Below are 19,238 nucleotides of genomic sequence, written 5' to 3'. Positions count from 1 at the left end.
CCGTACCTGCAACTTCTCCTGCATCAGAACGACCAATCCAACTACTGAAACATCCAACCCCAACCACCTGAACTGCATCCTCATCAACACCCGCTCCGCACGAAAACACGCCATCGAGCTCTGGGATTTGCTCGACACCACTGCTCCTGACGTGGCTTTCCTGACCGAAACCTGGTGGAACGACTCCTCGTCACCGGACATCGCCATCGCCATACCGGACGGCTACAAAATCACCAGAAGAGATCGAACCAACGGAATCGGCGGCGGAATAGCCATCGCTCACAAAGCTACCCTCAAAATCCACACCCACTCGGACGACACCCTCAGGACAGCCGAACACCTCCACTTCCAGATCCACACGGACCCCAACACGACCCTCAGAGGAACCCTCATTTACCGCCCTCCAGGACCAAGAGCCCCCTTCAACGATACCATCGCTGACCTTGCAAGCACCCACGCCCTCGCTTCCCCGGATTACATCCTCCTGGGAGATCTGAACTACCATCTGGAAAATGCCAACGACATCAACAACGCGTCACTGACCTCCAACCTCCTCAACCTCGGTCTCCGCCAACTAGTCAACACACCTACCCACATCGCCGGTCACACCGTTGACCCCCTCTTCACCTCTAGCAACCACATTTCCTTCAGCCACACCTCCGAACTCCACTGGACTGACCATCACTGTGTCCATTTCACCTATAAGAAAACCACAGAGCAACACCGCATCCAGCTACCTCCCCACCGCCGCTGGGGCAAAGTCACCCAAGAACAACTGACCAGCACCCTCATCAACAACCTTCCACCCGACGCAATCGACCCGAGCACAGCCGCCATCAACCTCCATCAATGGATCCTCGACTGCGCCAACACCCTTGCCCCTCTCAAGAAACCCACCACCATCCAAGGAAAGAAAAAACCAGCCTGGTTCACAGACGATCTCACCACCTCCAAAAGCAACTGCCAGAAACTCAAAAAGAAATGGATCCAAGAACGCACACCCGACAACCTCGCCGCCCTCAAAAACGCCAACCGCGAACACCACCAACGGATCCGCACCGCCAAGCGCGCCCACTTCACCGAACGCATCAACAACAACGCCCACGACTGCAAAGAACTCTTCGGCATCGTGAAGGAACTCTCCAATCCGAAAGCCAACTCCAACGACATCCCGCCCTCCCAGAAACTCTGCGACGACCTCTCCTCCTTCTTCCACCAGAAAATCACCACCATCCACGACAGCTTTATCACCGGTCCACCGCCAGACCCCACCCCCGACGTCTCCTCCCGCGACTGCCGCCTCACCGCCTGGACCCACGTGGACGAGGCAGAAACCTTAGCAACCATGAACACCATCCACTCAGGCTCCCTCACGGACCCCTGCCCCCATCATGTTTTCAACTCAGCCAACGCCACCATCGCCCCCGAACTCCGCAAGATCATCAACCTCTCCTTCACTTCTGCCACCTTCCCGGACAGCTGGAAACACGCAGAAATCCAACCCCTCCTCAAAAAACCCAAGGCTGACCCCAACGACCTCAAAAACTTCCGTCCGATCTCTCTCCTCCCTTTTCCAGCGAAAGTCATCGAGAAGATAGTCAACACTCAGCTCACCCACTTCCTCGAAGACAATTCCATCCTGGACCCCTCACAATCCGGATTCAGACGAAACCAAAAGCACTGAGACCGCCCTCCTCGCCGCCACAGATGACATCAGACATCAAATGGACAACGGCGAAACCTCAGCCCTCATCCTCCTCGACCTATCAGCCGCTTTTGACACCGTCTGCCACCGCACCCTACTGACCCGCCTCCAGGAAGCCGGCATCCAAGATAAAGCCCTCCACTGGATCTCATCCTTCCTCTCCGACAGAACGCAGAGAGTCCGTCTCTCCCCTTTCCACTCCAAAGCCACCAACCTCATCTGCGGCGTCCCCCAAGGATCCTCCCTCAGCCCCACGTTGTTCAACGTCTACATGGCCCCCCTCGCTCAACTGGCCCGCCAACATCATCTCAGCATCATCTCCTACGCCGACGATACCCAGCTCGTCCTCTCCCTGACCAAAGACCCGCTCACCGCCAAAACAAACCTCCACGAGGGACTAAAATCCATCGCCGATTGGATGAACAACAGTCGCCTGAAACTCAACTCCGACAAGACAGAAGTCCTCATCCTCGGACGCACTCCCTCAGCCTGGAACGACTCATGGTGGCCCTCCGTCCTCGGACCCCCACCCACCCCTGCCAGCCACGCAAGAAACCTCGGCTTCATCCTGGACTCCGCCCTCACCATGTCCAAACAGGTCAGCGCCGTCTCCTCCTCCTGTTTCAACACCCTTCGAATGCTCCGCAGAATCTTCAAGTGGATTCCAACAGAAACCAGAAAGACGGTGACCCAGGCCCTCGTCAGCAGCAGACTTGACTACGGCAACGCACTCTACACAGGCATCCCAACCAAAGACATCAAACGCCTCCAACGTATCCAAAATGCCTCCGCCCGACTGATCCTCAACATACCCCGCCGAAGTCACATCTCCCCTCACCTAAAGGAACTCCACTGGCTCCCGGTAGACAAGAGGATCACCTTCAAACTCCTGACCCACGCTCACAAGGCACTTCACAACACCGGACCCTCCTACCTCAACACCAGACTTAACTTCTACACTCCAACACGTCAACTCCGATCCGCCAACCTCGCCCTCGCCATCGTACCCCGAATCCAGCGCAAGACATCCGGCGGCAGATCCTTCTCCTTCCTCGCCGCCAAGACCTGGAACTCTCTCCCCACATCTCTTCGCCAGACCCAGGACCTCCTCGCATTCAGAAGGCTCCTCAAGACCTGGCTCTTCGACCGCTAAACCAGCAGTGCTCCCCCCCCCGCCCCCCCTCAGCGCCTCGAAACCCTGACGGGTACATAGCGCGCTTTATAAATACTATGATTGATTGATTGATTGATTGGAAGGACTGGGCCTGCATCTCTTGAAACCAGAACCCAGAGTAACTCCAAGTGATAATTGGCTGGGATCTTGATCAGAAGTGGCTGGGACATAACAGGCTTCCAACAACCTTCAACACAGCACCTAGACACTGCCATCAGCGATTCCTCCCTCACGCCCTCTCCCCCACCCAAAGCGCTGCCTCCTCCATCCAGGACCCATGTAAGTAGGCTTCAAGGTGCTTTTGCCACGCCCAGCTGTAGTCCTCATAGGGAAAGAGTGACAACAAGCCCTGCTTAAACAGACGCCAGATAAAGCAAAGTCTCACAAAGCAACACTGTACACCAGGGTTTAAGGTTCTGTGTTCAGCAGCCTCTAGTGGGTGCCTGTAGCGGTCTTGCACTCCATGGAGTTTGGCCTGAACTTGTGACTGTCCCAGTTCAGCAAGACCAGATTCCACAGAGAAGCACAAAGTGCCAGCTGTGGTTATTTTCACCTGAATCATTAAAATTACATATTTCAGGATCTACGGATTGTACTTTTGTTGTTTTGGTCTGGTTTTATTTATTGATTTCTGCTCTGTCTTGCCTGGTGTGGGATCTTTTTGTGTGGCGTTTTCATCATTTTATTGCTTATAGCATTGCCTCTAAAGTCAGCCTGACTTCTCTGTACCACGCTACCATGAGGTGAGCACGGGTTTGCTTGTGCCTTACTCAGACTAGGATTGTGGTTGCTGCCTGACCAGGGCTCACACCCCAGTCAACCAGTAACCCAATTTCCAACAGAAATTATGGATCCCCCCCCCCCCATCATCTAAGCAATAGATATGTTGCTTTTTGCCCAAGTTGATTTTATGAGAAACTATTATGCTATCGCACAAACATGATGATATACTACCTTTAGGGCTGGAGTATTTTGTAGGGATAATAAAGTCAATCTAATGGAGATGCAGAGGCATACCTCTAGCTAATATCTGATGAATATAAAAGGAGAGGACATCATCAATCAGCTAATAACTCAGCACTGGGGACAATACTTAATCTGCTTCAATACTACTGGGGGTGTTAACGCTTGAAAGATACAGGACAAAAACTGATCAACTAGCTCTACTAAAGCAGCTTATTGCCAAGAGAGGCACACCACGTAGAGGCCAGCATAGGCTTAAAGCCAGAAAGAAGGAGGGTATTTGGGAAAAAAGGGATACAGGTAAGAATAGTACAGGATATATGATCAGGGGCTCGCATGTGGTACCTGTGAGTGTTTGTGAAGTTACTGAGTGCTCACAGTATTTGGAAGGTGCATTTATCAAATGAGCAATCAGTTGGTAATTGAAAACCGCTATCCAAGGCTGCAGGGGAATCATAATGAATTAACAACACTACAGATGTTGCAATGGAGCTCTAGGAATACTTGGTAAAACTATTTAGAGAAGAAGGCATCTATGTCGAGCGTTACAGCCAAGAAAATAGAAAAATTTAAGAATTGCCATAAGAAACATACCCATCAATGTTGTCCTGCTTCAATCCACTGGATGAAGATTTGCTTTTCCTCTGAGAATAAAAAGGATTACATTAAACTATTTAGAAAAGGGACAAATAATGTACAGTTGGCCTAATCAAACAAATGATTTGATGCTACCTTTTCCCGTTCTTGTGTACTGCCTTCCTCCTTTGAGCTTTCATTTAGTTTTTCCTTTTTAAACTCCTTTCCTTCACTCTTTTCACCACCACTCAAGCTTTTTTTTGATCCGTTGGACATTTTGGACTTCTTGCCTTCAAACGCTTCATTCATCTTGGTTCTAGAATGGCATCAAAAGTGGAATGATCTAAGATGATAGGTCCAGTACAATCGGTGTCACAGTTATCTAAACGTTTTAGAACAAATTTTTTAACACTGATTTTATTAATGAATATTCATGTATTCGGAGCGTGGACTTTGTGTAGAAAATTTAATATAGAGAAAAATAATGCACGCATTTGAATGTGTGCCCACCAGTGTAGCCGTCAATGTTCACGAAGTGTATTTGGTAATGGTTTATTAATATGAAATGTTGAGCTTTTGTTGGATTAAGGTAGTAATATGTCATTAAGGGTTATGCATTATGTATTAGCTTTATTAATTATGGGCCTTAACTTAGCCACTGTCTTGGCCTAGTTTCCCGGCCTTATGTTAAGCTGCATTTCTAGAGAATTAAATTGTGATTTTCCACTGTGCTGATCAAATGCTTGTAGCTAAAAGTCTCTCTCATGAGAACCACTTGCTAGGAGATGCTGTACTTGCTAATGCAACAAAGTTGTATGTAACTTTCTCAGGAGAATACAATGGAGACACCGACTGGAGTATAAGCTGCAACAATATTGTTACCTGATGAGCCGACTGACAGGAGCAGGACAAAAAGAGCCAATCATCAACATGTGAACCATGTACTAGTAAAGATGTAGATTTGAGGTTTTAGTTTTATTGGACAAAGTGTGAACATGCGATTCCTCGACCAATTAGGATGTGGGAAGTAGTTTTAGGAAAAATAACTTAGCTAGACTGCACTGAGAAGAGGACACCATTTGCCCATTTTCTATCTTGCCGAAAGCCCTTTACTTTCTTGAGCATCTTGAGATTAGACATACTTAATTTTATTGCTTAGAGACTTTGCCTTTTCTTAACTTTGATGCTGTATCCGGATGCCTTGCTAACCAGACTGATGTCCTGAAGACAGGACTGTCAACTTGCTGATCCAACTGAGGATAGGTATATTGAATATGATATTGTTTGCTATGTCTATTTGCTTTCATTTCTAGGTACCAACCGCTATTTTGATGGATCTATAGTTAGATGTTTTCCAAATTTGTGTGACTAAATTGTTTTCTATGAAGTGCAAACATGCTATTCTAATCTTATGTTAGTTAGGGTTCTCACTGATGAAGCTCGCTATAAGAAATAACAGCCAATGTTTTTTCATTGCTGAATCTAAATGTATGTAATATCGTTTGCAGAGTTATTCTTGCCATTAATTTGTACTGTAACTTTAGAATGTGTAGTAGCTCAAGCTTTGATTAGATTGCGATTCTTTCGTCATTTTGGTCTGCCAGTGTTGTTTCTGTATGTATATAATTTGATTCTGAGGTTACCTTACGTGACAGAGTTGTTAATATAGGGAAATAAATACTCTAACATAAAGGTGTGGTTATTCATGACTGCAAGGTCATGAGTGTGACATTTACTGACTCCTATTGATTATTAATGCTAATCATTTATTATTGATAGGTATTGATAGGTATTGGGGCGGGTTTATATGGTGGGAACATCTTAAGCGTAGTCAAAAGGCTCATCGACCTATTCACATCCCCTTGTAAGTTTACTTATTAAGGTCAGACGTGCTAACAAATATGAGCCCAAACGGGCAGCATTATATGCATAAAAAACGTTCATAACATGGTTCAACATCTTCTGAAGGGAGCCCGTCTCCGAAAGCTACTGGACAATAAATCTTTAAGGTTCTAGAGGCAGTCAATGCCTTATGTTATATAAAAGTTGAAAAGGACTGATACTCTGCTTGGGGAGCTGGGGAAGGGGGGGATTAGAATATGCAATATCTGTCAGGGAGATATGTTCTCTGCTTGGTTGCGGGGGCTTTACTCCGGAAACACAATGAAGTAAACGGAGCACTCTAGGTCAGTTGCAAGAAAAATAATATCCAGTATCTCAAAATAATGAGAATATAAATCTGGAAAAGGGGTAGACCTACTTCTACAATGTAGTTCCGAAAACCATTTTCAGGTCATACTGGCCAAAGAGGTCAGTTTGTCATCAGACCATGTGTCATTACAAGAAACAGATGCTCTTTACCGTCAACATTAAACATCTCCACCTTTAGAGAATGGAGTCTGCTCCCTACCATCGCGGCACCCCTTTGGGCCTAGAGCTAACATCTGTTTGGCAAATGCTACCAGTTTCACAATCCGTGGGTCTTGCTTCCAGACCTTAAATAATTTCACTTGAGGGACTCGGTGGCCACATATTAAGCCTCCAGAATACAGCGTTTTGTAGAGTAGCCTTGACCATATTTTCATGGTGCATGTATTTAAAACATTTTAAGTATAAAATACCAAAAATTAATATATTGATTCAAGAAGAGATTAAAAACTACATTTTGTTTTTTAAAACTTTGGTAAAGTGAACACCAGCCATGGGGCCAAATATCTATATCTATATATCTATTTCTATATATATATATATATATATATATATATATATATATATATATATATATCTATATCTATATCTATATCTATATATATATATATATATATATAATCATCTCCCTGCCATTACGTTTTTTTAATCAGTGGATAATTCAAACAAACAGGCTTTTTTGTTTTCAGTGCTACTTGTAAAGTGTTGCTTGGTACCGCACTATATGTGTCTTTTGAAAGTTAATTATTCCTTTATTATTTTTTTCAAGTTTTAGAAACAAGAGGTTGCCATCGCATCAAAAGCACGATTTAGCTACTTAATTTCCTATGCTCCACATTCCATGTTTTCCATACTAGTCTAGTTGTTGTTATCAACATTTAGACCGAGTTGTACTCGTCCACTGCTGATATTAAGGAAATGTTTTATCTTTTCTGTTTTTGCATTCAATATTAGTAAATCACTGTCTTCTCTCTCCTTACTCCAAACCCCCCATTGTCTTTATTCCAATTTAAACCCCTTTGACCTCATTCCTTCTCCCTATAACTACTCAGCTCCCACCACGGTTTTTTTTTTATTGCCTTTTGCGAGAGCCTGTGAGCAGAGGACTGCTACGGGGCCACTAGGTTGTCCTCATTGCACGGTATCCGGTGCCATTTTTTATTTACTATTTAAATATGGCCGACAGACATCTTTCAGTGGTGACGTAATAAGTATACCAAAAAATACTTCCATTATTTGTGAGGATGTATGCACATGCGTGCATTTCAGCCATCTTGAAACCATATTTCATTGGCTTTAGGAAATATTGTCCCAAATGGGATACTATGCTTGTGTGTGTGCACATGGACCATGTTAAAAAAGCAAGCAAACAATGGTAAAGATAACAAGCCTTGAAAAAGGCCTGGGGATGGTGGGATGATGATGTAACTCAAGAGATGGGTTCAATGATCCAAAGGTAACTTGTGCTACCAAACACATGTACTGGTTACAATAACCAACATGTGTTCCCTTTGTTTATAGAGTAGGAACAAACTAAAACATCTGGACCACAAAGGACGTGAATAACATTAATATTAAATAACAGCACTATGGTATTTGGTAAAGAAAAAAAACGGTCAAAATAAAACACTTAGTGTCAGGAATCACAAGCTTAAGAAAATGAGAGCAAAAAAGAAGGAAACGGGAAAGCGAAAGCAATAAAGGCATGTGTGACAAGATTTAAAACAATATAGAACCATTAGAAAAAACAAAATCACAAGTGGATGAATTATACAATTTATTTAAACTAGCCAATGTAGGAATATATTTGAATTAAGTCTTAGTGGTGAAAAATATTTTGGAAGGGTAGGAATATTCACTTTACCTCTACAATGTATCTGAAAATCAAATTGCTTCTTGTGCACTAACACCTGTGCAGACATATGTACTACAGGAGGAGCAGCCGGCTTAATGGTCCATTCCAATAGATGTTTTTAATGGTACCCCAAGACAAAAATGAAAGAGTAAATCAACCATTTAGCTGAGTCATGGCCTGGTCATGGGAATATATCCACCAAGGTTAAAATGAGTTTGACCTTGGGTGGATCCCTACAGTGCATGGGAGTATGTAACTCTGCTATGAACTATGCAAAAAAATAATAATAATCGCACAGCACCCGTGATGAAATTAATGACATTGGTCATCTGAGCAGGAAGCCAGTGGTGCTGCCAAAAGCGAGGAGCAGGAGTTCACATGCAAACCATGCAGCTACTTTTCACCCTACACTGGTCTTGAGGAAGAAAAAAAAAATGACGCTGTAATGCTGCTATCCAAAAGCTGAAACTGGATACCTGTAGGACCTGCACCACAGAAAGGAATTTGGTGTTGACGTTAAGTGACTGAGTGAACATTCTTCGATCCCATGGGGAACTGGGGGTTTGAGGTGGATTCAATTCAGAATGGACAAAATGACCTAACATTAAAATTCAAAATTTTGCACTACAAGATTTTCATACCCAAATGAGGAATCCCAGAGACCATGGTAGGCACCATCTTGGATTGGCTCTTAGTGAATAAACTCACACTGGTCTGAGATAAATATAAATTAGGCTGGTAAAATTGAAGAAATTCCCAGATCCCATAATCCCATAATTTTCCATGCCGAACTGGTTTCTGCAGAAAGTCTTATGCTCAAACTAGTCTTCTGTTGGTATATCATGTAACTTTTACACAAGGAATTACCTCATGTGAATCAAAAGTCATGTGAAATTCTAGCAAACAACATTTTGCACTAAAATTTAATTTCTGCGAAATATTAATGAAGGTTTGTGACATTTTGTTGAAATACTTCTCATAAACCTAAACTTAGGGCTGCAAGACTACACAGCTATGTCCTAGGCCCAACTCTGGCTGTATACATCTGTCCAACAGTAGGTTCTATGGAAACTGGGAGCAACATATGGCTGGAGGACGTATTGTAACACCTGCAACACATTGAACAAGTGATCATTAGGTACTGGGGCTGCCAGAGACCATGCCTTGTGCCCAGCTCATGTGTCACTATCATACACTGTACAAGGCCTTTGTTCGTCTGCACTATGATACTGATGTATAGCATGCCTTTCATCACACACCAAATTCTCTACATCCCTAGAAGCCATAGCCTAAGTGCTTTGGCTTGTATCTGCAGAATCTGTGTTCAGAATTGGCTTCAGGGCACACCCAACTCATTCGTAGCCCCAAACTTGCTGCCCACAGCCTTTGAATGTGCACACTGCGGTCATACTCTTCACACAGACCCCATGGGTCTGATCATGCACTTAAGTCTCTGGGCGCATGCACTGGCCACAGGGGCCCTTGAGGGCAAGAAAACTTCAGCTACTTATTTTATGTTTGTTTTCCACGTTATTTTTGCTTTTTTTTTTTTTTTTGCGGCTCGAGGAGAGCTTTATGGTTTATAAATTTTCTGTGCCATTTTAAGCTTTTTATTTTTTAATAAATTAGATTTTCCACCTTGCTGTTATGTTGCTGGTGGGAGACTGAACTGGGAGCGAGCTCCTGAAGTAAATGAAAGTAGCAAAGACATCAGGTTATGTGCACGGTTCTGGACCACAAGGAGGAAGCCCCGGGTCCTTTTATTAACTTAGCCATCTCGTGACGGCCCCTACCACTGGGTCACAATGTGACTGGGAGCTTTACTCTCATCCCCCATGCGCTAGTTATAAAATGGGACCTCCCAATTTCCCTAACACAACATTCCTCCTTCACCCAAAACAAAACACAAACAAGGAAAGTAAAAACTGAAAAAAATATGAGAAAATAAAAAACTCAACAAAAGAATATTATTAGACCCGCTCGCTGATTAACCATCGTCACTCATCAGGTGAAACAATGTCACAAACAAATATTAGAAACACTTGCATGGTAAAGAGAAATACACCTCAGGCACAGTGAAGCCACATGTTCATGGAGGACACTTTTCAGATTAACAGAAAATCCTTTAATTTTGTGGAGGTCACCGGTCGAGGACACAAGTCATTTCCCCCTGTGCATCGCCGACTGAGACCACACTCCTTTCCTCCACCCTCTTCCAAAAGAGAAGGAATCCCTGCCCTTGGACTGGCACTGCTAATGTCCCTTCTAGGACTATGGAGACTCGCGTTTTTGGTGGGTAGCATTGGAGCGCCTTGGTGGGAACAGAGGGGAGGAGCATGTACCATTTTGTGGACTTCTTAGGTTGTTCTCATCCACTTAAGATTAAGACCTGGGAGACACTCCACTAGAACTCCCAGACTCAAGCTCAGGCTTTTGATACAGTTTGAAGAATTAAGTATTCCTCATAATTATTTCCGCTTGCTTTCTGGCAGTGATCATAGCTCCTGTCACAGCACTCACTCTCCAGGGCTGAACCTCGAATGGCAGGATAAATCTGCCTAGTGCACATCCCTTTTTGACAAGTACCAGGTCACCAATTTGAAGCTTGCTGTTTGGCCTGGTGTCTCCTTGACATGCACCATTTATAGCATGACACTGCTGCAGCGCCTCTGCAGCTGCTTCTCTGATCTCAGACAGTTCCATCACATGCAGGTGCTTGGGGGGATTCCAGTGGTAGCAAGAGGTATGAGACGGTACTCATGAAGAAAAGCATATAATGAACACACTATATTCTGACCATTAGCCAATGCAATTCTTAGAACTTTAAGTTCCTCATGAAGTGCTCTGCTTCAATGTTCACTTGAGGCGAACTAGTAGTAATGTTTCTGTGATAGATGCATCTGGAGGCAAGGTAGTCTGCAAATTCTTGGCTCGAAAAGGGAGGACCATTGTCAGTCTCAAATTTATTCAACAGACCATGAGTTGCCATGACTTTCTCCACCAGAGGTATGGTCTGGCCAGATGTCATTGATTCTAGAATCTCAACTTCTGTGTATTTTGAGAAATCATTTATAATCACCAACATGTGTGAATCATCAGGCAAGCTCCTAAATTCAGCACCCGCCCGGTGCCATGGAATGGGAGCAATGGGTTCAGTGATGAGGTGCTGGTGAATCTGCCGGGCTAGCGATTTGGCACATTGAGTACTGTTTCACGGTGTGTCCCACCCATTCATCCAAACCAAGGAACCAAGCCTTGCATCAGAGCCTGGACTTCACCCTTACCATTCCTTGATGTGCAGAGTGAGCTAGTTCAACCACCCCTTTTTGTAGTGACTCTGGATTTACCATTCGGAGACCTCAATAGACACTCTTCAGGAGAGATTACCAGTTCATGCCGGGCATTATGTAGTGAAAACAGCATCAACTGGGCATCATCCATCCTGTGGGTGACATTTTGAGTGCGGGTGCCCAAGTTTTCTGAAACCACTGCCGATATCGCTAGCTGAAAGCAGTCATGTAACTGGGTGGCTACACGGTCATTCAGAGAGATAGTCAGAGACCTGGATCACTCAACCCCCAATCGCACATACTCCTCAACATCTTTGGCATCAAACTCTTACTCAACAGTGGCTGGTCAGCTAGAGCCAGATAGCCAGCTGGGTTTTCAGACCCTGGGCTATAGACCACTGTGAACCAGTATTCTTGTAACGGAATAATCAATTTCTCACTCCTGGGAGGTAGAAGACCCTGTAAACAAAGGTATTAGTGGTTTGTGGTCTCTGTGGACTATAAATGGGTGGCTTTTACAAATACAGGTGAAGATGACGACATCCATATGGACTGCAATAGCTTTCTTCTCAATATGAGTAGTGCTGCTCTGTATCTGTGAGAGCACAACTGGTGTACACCACTGGAGCCCATTGAACATTTTCCTGTTTGATAGAGCGCTGCTCTGAGGCCAGTTGGGTTGGCATCAACAGACAGTCCAGATTAACAGCAAGGGTCGAAGTATGCCAATGTAGTTTATGCCGATAGTGCTCATTTGGTTGCTTGAAATGCTTCCTCTTTGGCAGGTCCCCATTCCCAAATTGAATTTGCTTTGGTCAGTTCTCGAAGAGGAGCTGTGAGTGTGTTCAGGGTTTGAATGAAACTGCCACAGTAAATGACCATCCCCAGGAAACTGTGCATGTCTGTGCACTGTTGGGTGCCGGTGTTGACCGAATGTCCAAACCTTGGCCGGATCAGGCATGACCCTTATGTTTAGAAAAAATAGGTATCCCAAAAAAGCAATTTCTTTTTGGAGAAAAGCACCTTTTTCCACAGTGCAAGGCAAGTCCACCGAGGGTGTTGGACCTTCTACTTTTTCGATGATATCCACCTGTTCTAGGTTTTTTCAGTTCGTCCTCCACCTTGGACGCAGATAGAAGGCCACCCAGATTTTTTCCCCCTGCAACTGGTTGAATGGATTTGTCAATATGGAGTTGCCTGAGAAGGTCTTCGAGGCAAACAATGCCTTGGAACAGCTGTGAGAATCCAGTCAGCAGATCTTCTGTGCTCCCCAGGTGCACAATGAAAGCGAATGCGACAAGGTGGATGCACTACACTGTGCGACAGTTCTTGGTGACTTATACCTTGACACGGGTGGATAGAAATTCATGAGAAATCTGTGGTGAAAACCCCTGCCAGAGGAAGTGGTACTGAAGTGGCAGAACAGGTTGTAAGGAGAGTTTTCAGTACAGACTGAGCAAGAATGTTTATTGATGTCCCATATCAATCAGGGTCGGAACTTCACGGCCCAATGGTCAAACTGCACACTTTTGAATGTGCTGTAGAGGGTACTCTCCAGGCTGCATGGCATGTATGACCTAAGTAGCCCCCGCTATGTCATCATCCATAACTCCTCATTAGCGTGTGCTTCAGGGGTGTTGGAAAGTGGATTATTGGTAAGAGCAGGGTAGTACCCACCCTTAGCCATAGGCTACTAACACCCACAAGGTCCAGTTAGTTCTCAAATTGACCCCAACTTAACCCTTGATAGCTTGGCAACTAGCATCAAAGCTTAACTTAGGAGACAAAGTGTGTACATATCACAAAACAGTAATAAAATAAAACACAGGAAACAGTTTAAAAATCCAAAACCAAGTTATGAAAATAGGAAATATTTTTAACTTTAATTTGACACCAAAACAAATAAAATAGGATAAGAGGAACCAGAGATATTAATTTTTAAAGAATGATTGTTTTAGCGCATAGAAACTAAAAGAGCCACTCAGGGTATGTGGTCGCACCTCAACCGGGGCAAAGTCAAAGTTTAAGGCCGACCACGAGGAACCCCAGCTCAGCTACAGCAAGTGGGAGGCCTCGGTCAAAAATTTACCTTCAGACAGTCTTTTTCTTGAAGATTTTCTTCAGCAGGACAAAGTCACCAATCCGATCCGACCTCCCTCGAGCCCTCTTCGGATGTGTGTCGAAGGAGACCTTGGTGAAGAATTCTGCCTTCAGACTTCAACGATTTTTTTTTATGACGGAAATCTTCACCTGGCCAAAGCTAAATCTTGATCAGACGTCCATGGAGTCCTCCTTAGATACACTGTGCGGGAAGTCCTAGTCAACTTTTTTATGTTTGTACTTAGTCATTTTTTGGAGCTTTTGCTCTCCAACATCAGACGACCTGCCATAGCAAGCCGATATCAAGTGAACATTATCAGATTACCTTTCCAGGAGCCCTGGGGCTCTGGAGCTTTTCAGCAGGATGAACCTGCAAGTCGGGCCGGGCTGTGGTCAGCACAAGGCAGATTGACTCACGTTGGGTCGGTCCCTTTATGGAGCTTTTTACCAAAAGTTCTCCAATCTTCTGGATCATCTTCCAGAAGGTCGCTGAAGGTCTTTTAGGAGGCCACAGCTCACACCAAGGTTCCAGAAGCTCTGAGTTGCTTCTTGAGGGTTAAGACTCCAACTCCCAGAATGCACCTGGTTCAAACTCCAAAATGATCCATGGACAGTGGTCAGCAGTCTGCTCCTTCAAGACGTGCTGCAGGGGACTCTGGTTAGCTATTTACACCAGTAGTAAGCAGGGAAATCCTTCTTGAACCAGTTAAAGCCAGGCAAAGTCCTTTTTGTGGTGAATCCCAAGTGTGCAGCTGGTGCAGTCCTTCAGAGTGCAGTATCCAGGTGCAGGTCAGGGGTCCAGCAGGTCAGTCCTTCTTCTGACATTGTTCTCTGTAGGGATCTGAGGTGTGGGTGCAGCTGTGCCAAATGTATCCTTACTCCTGGGTTGAAAAGCAACGGGCGGGGGCAACTGTTTGAGGGGGAAAAACATATTTGGCTATTTTACCTCACCAGGGTTTATAAAATAATTTTATAAGGTTCCTGCTTATAGTTACATAGCACCCAGCTCTAGGGGCACTTAAGGCACACCTTAGAGGTGACGTGTAAAAATAAGGTAGATAAAGACTTTGGAAGTACTTTTAATTCCTAAGTCAAATTTGTACGTAACTTCAGTTTAATGGCAGCGAGCAAGGCAGGCCAGCCTTTAAAATGACACTGGGCACCTCAGCAGCACACCTGTGGGGGCACTTCCTATGCTGGGGCCCCCTAAACCTACAGGCCCTACCACATACTAGGGACTTGTACGTAGGTTGATCCTGCTGATTATAATTAGCTTCATTTGCATATCCACTTTACACAGAGCACTGGGACTGGCAAGCAGTACCCAGGGCACAGTCAAAAGACAGTAACCACCAGTATCTGTCCAAAAAGTATGGGGGTGACCAGGGCAAAAAGGAGTACTTTCCTACAAGGGTCCTTGCATGAGGTTTATTGATTTAGATTTTCTCTTCTTTTGCGGATCACCATGCCTTGGCAAAATAATTGAATTTATTGCAGGTATTGCATCTTTGGGCTGGGCAGGGCCCCCGATGAGGGAAGGATCCTTCGCATGTGTAACATACCTTGGAACTCATCGTGGACTTGGGGCAGGTCTTTTTTTTTTTTCCCTGTTCCTGTGGTCATCACCACATTGATCAGTTCAGTCTGTCACTGGAGAGCCACTTCCATGTGTGCAGCATACACTTTGGAAAGTTCTTTTGACTGCCCCCACCGTAAGTATGTCTGCCATGGACATCCCCAGGAACTGTAGAATACTCTCCCTTAGTTTGACTGATGCGCAGTCCTGTACGAGCTGCGCATTAACTTCATTGTCGGTGTTGGGTAGCATGCAGGTGCTAGCAAGTTTTTAATTGCACATAGTACATGTTCATCAATTCCTCAGGAAGCCATTTAGCTTGCTACTGCAGGTAGTGTTCATAGTCTGGATTCACAAGTGGCTCAAAGTGTGCAGTGAGGGCACGCTGGCAGTGCTTCCTCTATCGATTTTGCTAGTTAGTGAATGGTTCCCATTTCGAGAATTAAGAGCATAGGTCGGGGGCGATCATTCTCTAGTGCTACTGCTGCAAAATAGTTTTCCAGCCTTTTGACAGAGTCCTTCAATTGTACTGCCTGTGCAGATGTGGGGCCCTGTACGACAAAAGTCTCAAGGGCTGGTACAGAGGCCGCCGTCAAATGCAGGAAAAATATTGTGCAGGAGTTCACTCTTGCCAAGCAGAGCAAAGACAATGACTACCTCCTTAGACGTGGAGCACACACTCTGGACAATGCAGCCAGGTCCATACACAGCTGCTAGGGTCACCTACTCAGAGTACTATAAGCAGCAGATATGAAGGGCAGGTGGTAAAGGTGAACTCACCCATATTGAAAATACAGGCAGCAGACTGTAGAGGAGTGGCAGCATTCTCAAGCCATGTTTTTGGGTTTTTTTTCTTTTCAGTCCAGAGAGGAAGAAAACAGCCTGGCTAGCCTCCTCTAGGCAGTAGAGGCAGGTGGCAGAAGCACTGTGGTCGGTGTCACTTTAAATCGTCCAGTGTGCGGTAAAGTCCGGCAGCCCGCCAAATTGCATGAACAGCTGTCTGATCATGGCGCACAGGAGTGGCAGGCCACACCCTGTGATTGCCGGTAACCAAAAGTAGCACCGACGGCCCCGACATGCACAGAATGCAGCAGGTGAAGAAGCAGCCAAAAGCAGGGAGAATGGGCGAGTCGCCCATTTGTTATGTTGGTGGCACAAGACCAAATTGGGAGCAAGCGCCAGCAGTAAATGAATGCAGCCAAGACACCAGGTTATGTGCATGGTTGTGGACGCCCCGGTCCTTTTATTAACTTAATCATGTCACAGCTCCTACCACTGGGTCAAGATGTGACAGGGTGATTTACTTTCAACCCCCCCCCCCCATGCCTTACTTATGAAATGGGACAGCCCACTGTCCCAAAAACAACAGCTGGTATGTCCAGCAACCCACTTGGATAGGAATGCCTCAATTGCCAAAACTGGATCTACTCAATGTAGGTTTGGGAACCACTTGAACCAGGTAATGAAAACCAGAGCAAATTTTCAACTAATTTTATTGTGGCAGTTCTCAAATCTTTTTCAAAGAACTACAGAATCAAATGCATGATGAGAAAAACAGCTGCTTTAGACAACAGATCATTATTCTAATTCAAAAATGGATCTTGCATGGTTCTCAAACCCAACTGCCAAAATTTACAAAAGCTTAAGCCTTCAAAACACACAGCACCATTATGTGCAACAACTGAATAACTGCAGAATTATTTCCACCAACCCTGAAAAAGAGCTATGCTGACTAGATTTCCATCTTAATGCCAAACTTGGTTTTATTCCACAGAGCAGTTTTTTTTTGTTGATTTTTTTTTTTTTTTACAAGAGTGCATATATTGGTAGGTCTAAGCTCGAGGCTTTAAACATTCACTGAATGGCATCAGAGTTATTAGCACATCAAAAAAATCCTAAATCAACTAGAACCAGAGATTACCACTGACTCGAATGTATATAGTGTTTTATTGTTCAGATTAGATGATTTGTAGCCTCCCACTGCTGGTGTTGCGGACATTCAAGAAATTATCTTTTTTTCCTTTTAGCACTCCATTAGTTTATTTTTGTTGCTCGCACCCACATATGCTGCTTTCCCCTTCACTTCCCAAAATGTTCCCCTCACTCTTCATGCTGCTTCCTCTCTTGCTTGAACTGTCTTTTTTTTATTTATTTTCTCTTACCTCTCCCTCTTTCTTTGCTCTCGCACCCTTCCTTGCTTTCATACTTCATTGCCATTGTTCGCTCCCTAACCCGCCACCCTTCCCCCCCTTTAAAGCAACTGCCAATATTGACTTTCAATTTCAGATACTTTCAAAATGTGCTGGCTTTGGCAAAGCATATTTCGGAGACTTGCCATTCTACAAGTATAAAAAACACTGTTCTCCATACTTTCAAGATGACCACCAACGTGATGACCTAGTGCCATGTTGCATGATGCAACATTGCAGACATCGAATGCATACAAAACATGTATTTTCTATGGTATGGGAATTTTGACCTACATTACTAATACCGACTGACATTTCGCCACCTGAACTACAGTGCTTAAACAGCGCTATAGGTGGTGAAATGCCTGTGAGCAGATGGGGAGGGCAGCAATGGGTATTGCACCCATCCACACCGAAAAAAACAGAAAAGAAAAAACAAAACAGGAAGGCACACCGCAAAGCACACCAATGTAAAGTCAGCAAATGTTTTTCTATCCTTTAAGAACGGAGACCAGCTGCTTTCCTAGAGGTTGGTCCTTGCTCTCTCATCCGTGTCACCATCAGGCTTTGAAAGAAAATAAGCACCCTGGCAACAAGCAATGCTTAATTTGTGCTGGTTGTTTCTGGTGCGGAGTACCGGCACTAATTTTTCTTCCTCAATCATTTACTGCGAGCAAAAAACATAGGAAAGACGGAGGAAGAGAAAAACAAAAAAGCGTCGCAATGGCAGAAAGCTGCCAGAGTAAACTGAAGGGGCAGGGAATGGCTGTAAATGGATTAAGAGGCCTGAGATGGCCTCAGGATTACGCGGTCACAGTATTTCCTGTTTCCACATTTAATTGCAGCAGCCGCGCGTTTAAGAAGAGGGCTTCGGGCTCCAGCACATTTTTATTTACAAATCAAGCACTGCTGGCAAGTGAAGGCAAATACATGTGAAGGTTGAGGGGACCCCAAGGGCTCCTCAAAGTTTCAAATTAAAACAAAAAACATGGCTATGTTGGGGGTTTTATAATCTTAGGCAGGCACAGGGAGAACAAAGATTGAAAGATAGCAGAGAAAGCAGTATGAAAAAGAACTTGCGACGGTGAGATAGAGGCAGGGAGTGTCTGGTGGCGGATTAAAGAAGCATTTGGTGAAATCAAGAATATGCAGCTGTGGTGTCTGACAGAGGCTCGAGCCACTGACTTCTAAACAAGACTTCAGCCCACAACACTTGCCCTTTTATAAATTAAGCTCTGGCTTGCAGTCTTGGTACCGCGTTTGAGGCCTATGGTTGCAGTTTTATGTGTACCATTGCACGGTCTTAAAAAATGACTTCTCGGACTACCAATAAATAAAAACCAAATTATGTCCACAATAAATTGTCCATTTAGTTGTGGGCTTGCATCATATACACGTAAGGTTGGGGGATGCACATAGTTAACTTTTTTTTTTTTTAAATAAATGTTTAGTGTACGTTGTCTTGGACGCTAGGTAGAAGACCTGGCAATGAGGAATATGCTTCTTATATACACCGTGGATCATTTGCCAACATATGCAGCAGTGTGTGTGTTACAATTAGTGTGCGAGTGTTTACATAGTTGTTTTGTGATTCTATATAGT

At 44.6% G+C, this 19,238-nt stretch overlaps 1 protein-coding gene across 2 annotated transcripts in view; it reads right to left on the bottom strand.

The window, feature by feature from the left end:
* LOC138268325 (DNA topoisomerase I, mitochondrial-like) overlaps nucleotides 1-19,238 on the bottom strand; it is a 1,149,155-nt gene that overhangs the window by 976,292 nt on the left and 153,625 nt on the right. For both annotated transcript variants that reach the window (XM_069217851.1, XM_069217852.1), the window contains exons 2-3: nucleotides 4,575-4,734; nucleotides 4,437-4,486 (exon numbers count right to left, since the gene is read on the bottom strand). In XM_069217851.1, the coding sequence (XP_069073952.1) occupies nucleotides 4,437-4,486; nucleotides 4,575-4,727 (203 nt within the window). In that variant the 5' untranslated portion in view covers nucleotides 4,728-4,734. The remainder of the gene's footprint in view (nucleotides 1-4,436; nucleotides 4,487-4,574; nucleotides 4,735-19,238) is intronic.

The sequence above is a fragment of the Pleurodeles waltl genome, chromosome 12, assembly GCF_031143425.1.
Source record: "Pleurodeles waltl isolate 20211129_DDA chromosome 12, aPleWal1.hap1.20221129, whole genome shotgun sequence".
Lineage (NCBI taxonomy): Eukaryota > Metazoa > Chordata > Amphibia > Caudata > Salamandridae > Pleurodeles > Pleurodeles waltl.
This window is presented reverse-complemented; position numbering and strand designations above follow the sequence as displayed.